At 43.2% G+C, this 6,000-nt stretch overlaps 1 protein-coding gene across 1 annotated transcript in view; it reads left to right on the top strand.

Moving 5' to 3' along the window:
* The first annotated feature begins 423 nt into the window (after positions 1–423).
* JMY (junction mediating and regulatory protein, p53 cofactor) overlaps positions 424–6,000 on the top strand; it is a 469,755-nt gene continuing 464,178 nt past the window's right edge. Inside the window, exon 1 of the mRNA XM_053701369.1 lies at positions 424–1,463. Within this exon, the coding sequence (XP_053557344.1) occupies positions 837–1,463 (627 nt within the window). The 5' untranslated portion in view covers positions 424–836. The remainder of the gene's footprint in view (positions 1,464–6,000) is intronic.

Below are 6,000 nucleotides of genomic sequence, written 5' to 3'. Positions count from 1 at the left end.
ATGTGTGGATGATGCTCCCTGTCACCTAATCCTGGCTAATCCTCCAGTGCATACATTTAGAAATTCTATGGATTAATTACGGTTTATAAAAACACTAAAGATAAATACCATGGTAATGCATAGGTCGCTCGAAACCATTCAAAAACTTGTATCTAATGAATTCCTACAAAATTCAGCAATAACGTCTATGGTGATTTTGTAGATAAAAATGTGGGTAAATCTAAGATTTTAACAAAATTTGATAAACTTGTCTAAAGGATTGTGATCGATTCGAGTGTACATTTATGCAAAATATCAGCTTCTTTTAAAGGCATCTTGCGGGTACGAGTTTAGCAGTTCCAGCACCAGAAACACCGCATGCACGGGAGCGCGCTCCCTGACACGTGCGCATGTTTACGTTCTTTTGGCAGGTCGTGACGTCAACGCCGGCCAGAATGTTGGGGTCTTTTAGTCAGCGCTGTGCAGACTGGAGTGGCCCATAAGATTTGCGGCTGGCGCTAGTGGTGGGCAGAGATAATGAGAAAGCGATGAGGTCGACAGAGAGCACTCAGGTCAAGAAGGGGAGGGGAAAGTGCACCCGGTGACTATCAACAAAGCGCGTCACGTGACTGCCGAAGCAGAGAGTTGATGACAATAACAACAATAGGGGGGTATTTCCGAGAGTTCCGACCGCAACACGGAGACACCGAGAGTGCGGCTCGTGAGATAGATCCCTCCGCCAACAACACGCAAATACACACGGTCTGACAGCTAATGAACGGTCGCAGCTCTGGGGCGTAGTGAGTACCGCAACCCTCCATCCCTGAGGGAGAAACCGCAAAGAGAAAATAGGGACCATGTCTTTTACGCTAGAGGACACTCTGGAGTCTGACTGGGTGGCCGTGAGGCCCAATGTATTCGATGAGAAGGAAAGGCACAAGTTCGTGTTTATCGTGGCCTGGAATGAAGTGGAAGGCAAGTTCGCCATCACCTGTCACAACCGGACAGCGCAGCGGCAGAGAAGCGCTGACAAAGGACAAAGCCGTAGTCCATCTAGAGATGCCCGCAGCAGCCCTGGGACCAGTCCGGCAAAGAAAACTCCCGAGCCGAACCGGGAGGATACTGAGGAAGACTGTAGCTGGGCAGGCCTCTACTCTTTCCAGGATTTACGGGCCGTGCATCAGCAGCTGTGCTCAGTGAGTTGCGAACTAGAGCCCTACTTGCCGGCCTTCCCTGAAGAGCCATCTGGCGTGTGGTCTGTGCTGTTTGGGGCCCCAGAGCTGAGCGAAGAGCAAGTGGAACAATTGTGTTTCCAGCTTCAGCGCTACCTGGGCCACGCTCTGGACACCTGCGGCTGGAAGATCCTGTCGCAGGTGCTGTTCACCGAGAATGACGACCCCGAGGAGTATTACGAGAGCCTGAGCGAACTGAGGCACAAGGGTTACGAGGAGGTTCTGCAGAGAGCTCGGAGGAGGCTGCAGGAGGTTAGTACAATGTGACTTTTGTGGGTTAATTAACTTTCCTACCAAAAACACTTCTACTGCCAAGGACATCTCTATAATGTTTAATTAAATTGTAGACAACAACAATACGGTATTGGACGGTTTCATGTTGTTAACGAACTGACTAGCAATTTATTAACTGTAGTCCCTTCTGTCAATCAGAGCCTGAGGCTAAACATTGTTATATATTTTTTCCTGACAAATACTAGTTTCTGTTTTATAAATTACCCTCTCAACACATATCGATTCAACAAATATCAACTGGGGACAAATGCCAGTGCATGATGCAGAAGACTGTTTTGTTGCCAGGTTAGAACAAGTTGCCATTCTCTCCATAGGGAGGGTTGCAAACAAAAAAATGACAAAACTGGCCAATTTTTATGTTGTACACCAATTGAAATCATTTGAGGCACTACATCTTAAAATGCATGATCGATTAATCTAATTATATAATTAAAAATAAGCATTTTTTTTGCTTATTAAAAATAAAACAATACATGTTCTTAAAGTATCTGGTCAGAAATCCTAGTGACAGCAAATGTCGATTTAGTCTTTTGACTAAAATGACATTTTAGTTTTAGTCGTATTTTAGTCATATGAATTGTTTTTGTTTTAGTCGATCGACTAAATCTCCAGTAGATTTTAGTCGACTAAAATCTGAGGGGTTTAGTTAAAGTGTAATGCATTATTTAAGCATTTCTCTATAATTTGCAAACTGATTATATACTACAGGAGTAAACATAACACCTGTTTATTTATGGTATTAAGGTTTAAACATGCAATACAGACACCGAAACTTAAAATTAAATAAAACCAAGTTTCATAAACAAACAAAAGGGCAACTTTAAAATATAAAAAACAAAACTGTAAACTTTTTTTTGGCTGTATTGCACATATTACCCAATATAAAAACTTTTAACAGTTCTCTGTTAATAATTGAAACAAGTATCAAGTAACTGAACACAACAAAAAGTTTCTGCAGCTAGCACAGGCACAGCATAACTTAAACCCATACTCGTGGGTTATGCTTATTTCTATAGGAAGAATCAATTGATTGTTCACAGATTCCAAAAAAATTTGGCAACAATATTAGTATTGCTCTAGAACTTCCCAACGCATTCTATACTCCTGGAGTAAAGGTTTATTAACCTGTTTTTATTTATGGTATTAAGGTTTGAACATGCAATACAGATTTAACTGTTGTGGTATATAGCGTCTTTATTTATTTTAACATTTAATAAAATTTAAGTTTCATACACTTTACAAAAAAGCAGTAATTGGATATGGATTGATTATAACACCTTGCATAAAATGTTTTTGTCAGCAAATTTTGATTTAGTTTTAGTCATAGTCTTTTTTGAGTATTTTAGTCATCAGAATTTCTTAAGTTTTATACTCATTTTAGTCGATGAAATTAACACTGGCCAGAAATGTTATTGTTTAAAAAAAATAGATAATCCCTTTATTACTCATTCCCCAGTTTAGCATACCCAACACAGTTATATTAATATACTTTTTTTTTTTTTACCTCTGATTAACTTTTTTCTAAGTCTCTGCTAACTGCCCCTTATTTCAGTTTTTTTGACAGACTTGCATTTTAGCTAATCAGTGCTGACTCCTTGGTAACTCCACAGGAATGAGCACTAGGTTATCTATGTACACACATAAACTAGTACTATCTAAAAAACAGTCAAAATGCACTGAGATAAGAGGTGGCCTTCAAGGGCTTAAATATTTGCATATGAGCCTACCTATGTTCAGCTTTCAACAAAGAATATATAGAAAACAAAGCAAACTTGATGATAAAAGTAAAATGGAAAGTTGTTTAAAATTGCATGCCTTATCTGAATCATGAAAGTTTTTTTTAATTTTGACTAGACTCCCTTAAAGGGACAGTCTAGTCAAAATTAAACTTTCATGATTCAGATAGGGCATGTCATTTTAAACAACTTTCAAATTTACTTTTATCATCAAATTTGCGACTGGGTAGCTCCGCCAAGAGGGTCCTTCCTGTCTCTGGAACTTGCAGCTATAGAGAGAAGAGAAGTGATTATAGCCAGAGCCCACCCAAATAACCAGACAGAACCAGTATTCAGGTGGAACAAGAACATCTTTATCGTGAAACACACACACTTTTTATATACACCCAGCTCATCTTGATAAGGATCTTATTTGACCCCCATATCTCCCGCCATTCACACCCCTTCAGACAGGCTGGTGCCCCCTCATAGTGTCCAGAGTCCCAGTGTTACAGAGGTGGTGGTTCCTGGGTGATCCCGGGGAGCGGCGGCACTTCCAGCATGTCGTTGGAAAGCCCTTGGTCTCCAGATGCCACAGTCCAAAAAGCGACACGATCTGTTGCTGGGAGCCGGAGCTGCAGGCGTTTAAACATACGGCAATCACGACACCTCTTGCCCTCCATAGGGAGGAAGCGACCTGGGGTATAGGCTAGTGGGTTTCCGGGGTGATGCGGCCGACCGGCAGTTCCAGGAGCCCGGCCAGCCGGAGAGGGTTTTGGCGGTCAGAGATTAGCTCTTCCGTAAGGATGTACAAACCACAAAACAAGCAATAGGAAGAGTCTGAGAGAACGCGTAGGCTATGAAAGGGCCAAACCTGCAGTAAAAAGGAGTGAGCCAGGTAGTAGGGGGGTGGGAGTAGCCTTGGCAGCCTGGCATCCGTGACAGTGCTCCCCCCTGAAAAGTCTGGCAGACCCGGCTAGATCCACATATGGGTTGGCCTCGGGCTGTCCGGGAAGCTATTCCAATTCGGTTTGCCGGGAAAGTCCTTCAGCATTCTCATTGCTCTTCCCCGACCGGTATTGGATAGTGAAGTTGAAGGGCTAAAAGGCTAAACTCCACCGCCACAAGCGTCCATTGTCCCCAAAAACCCGGGTGGGCCAGACTACGGAGTTGTGATCCATCAGGACGGTGAAGGGCCTTCCATAGAGGTACGGTTGAAGCTTCTTAAGGGCCCATACCAGTGCCATGCACTCCTTTTCCACCGTCGTGTAGCCTACTTCTCTGGGCAATAGCTTCCTGCTGATGTAGGCTACGGGGTGTTCGTGGCTCTCCTCATCCACCTGGCTTAGTTCTGCTCCCAACCCGAACATGGAGGCATCTGTATGGACACAAAAATGTTTGGACGGGTTAGGAGCCGTCAGGATAGGGGCAGAAGTTAGATCGGTTTTAAGGTTTTGGAAGGCTGTTTCACACTCCGGGGACCACAGGACTTGTTTCCGTAACTGTTTGCAGGGCAGCTTGGTCAGGATTTTAGCCAGGGTGCTATAGTTAGGGACGAACTTGCGGTAGTACCCTGTCGTCCCTAGAAAAGCTTGGACTTGGGTCTTGGTTGTGGGGGTTGGCCAGTTGGCGACTGTTTCAATCTTGGCCGGCTCTGGCCGCTGCATCCCGCAGCCTAATTAATGCCCAAGATACTGGACCTCCGAGCGCCCTACCATACATTTGTCTGGTTTGAGTGTCAGACCTGCAGCCTTGATGCGGTCCAGAATGGTACCCAGATGGTCCAGGTGGTCCTCCCAGGTATCGCTATAGTTTGCTATGTCGTCCAGGTATGCACAGGCATAATCCTGGAGGCCATCAAGGAGGCGGTCTACCATTCTCTGGAAGGTCGCCGGAGCATTCTTCATCCTAAACGACATAACCTTTAACTTGTATAGAAAACAAAACAAAAATGTGATAGTGCACAAAAGGACATATATGAAATGTCCCAAATCAGGCAATCACTGTGGGTCTTTCCAGGTGAATCTCAGGGGAAAAAAGAAAACATATAGTGAAGTCCTGTGACTCTTAACTTTGTTCAAAAGAAGGCAAAGAGTGGTACTCGCATACTCTAGAGCTTCAAAATCAAGCTGTAGATTTTAAGGGCACAGTAATACTCCAAAGTAGGAGACGCAGGCAAAGGTTGTGATCACAAATGGGTTAAAACTCTGTATGGAAATAACTCAGAAGTGGCTAAAAGAATATAACAATTTATTATAAAATCAGGAGGTCACAAGGCATACATATGAGACTGTCCAAAATCAAATGACCACTGCAAACAAAGACCGGGTTTTCACAATGTATAATGAATGATGTTATCGGTTCCAGTTCCAGGAGAACGGCCAGGTTTAGGCGGTCAGAGATCAGCTCTTCCGTGAGGTTGTATAAACCACAAAACAAGCAATAGGAAGAGTCTGGAAGATCGCGTAGGCTATGAAAGAGCCAAATCGGCAGTAAAAACGAGTGAGCCAGATAGTAGGGTGAGGGTAGCCTTGGCAGCCTGGTATCCGTGACAGAGTGTACAATTTTGAAAAAAACTTTCCTAAATTACTTCTATTTCATATTTCGGCCTATGCGAATCCTGCAGGTGGAAAAGATAAGAACAGTTTTCTCATTAGCGATGTTTTATAATAGGTTGTAGAGACAACCAAAGGTATTGGGTGCACAGTATAACTGATTATAAATGCATTTATATATTAAAGTGATGGTAAAGTTGAGCCATATTAAAAGTGGCATTCAAC

The sequence above is a fragment of the Bombina bombina genome, chromosome 2 (assembly GCF_027579735.1).
Source record: "Bombina bombina isolate aBomBom1 chromosome 2, aBomBom1.pri, whole genome shotgun sequence".
Lineage (NCBI taxonomy): Eukaryota > Metazoa > Chordata > Amphibia > Anura > Bombinatoridae > Bombina > Bombina bombina.
Note: the sequence above shows the minus strand (reverse complement) of the source record. Positions and strands in the feature narration are given on the sequence as shown.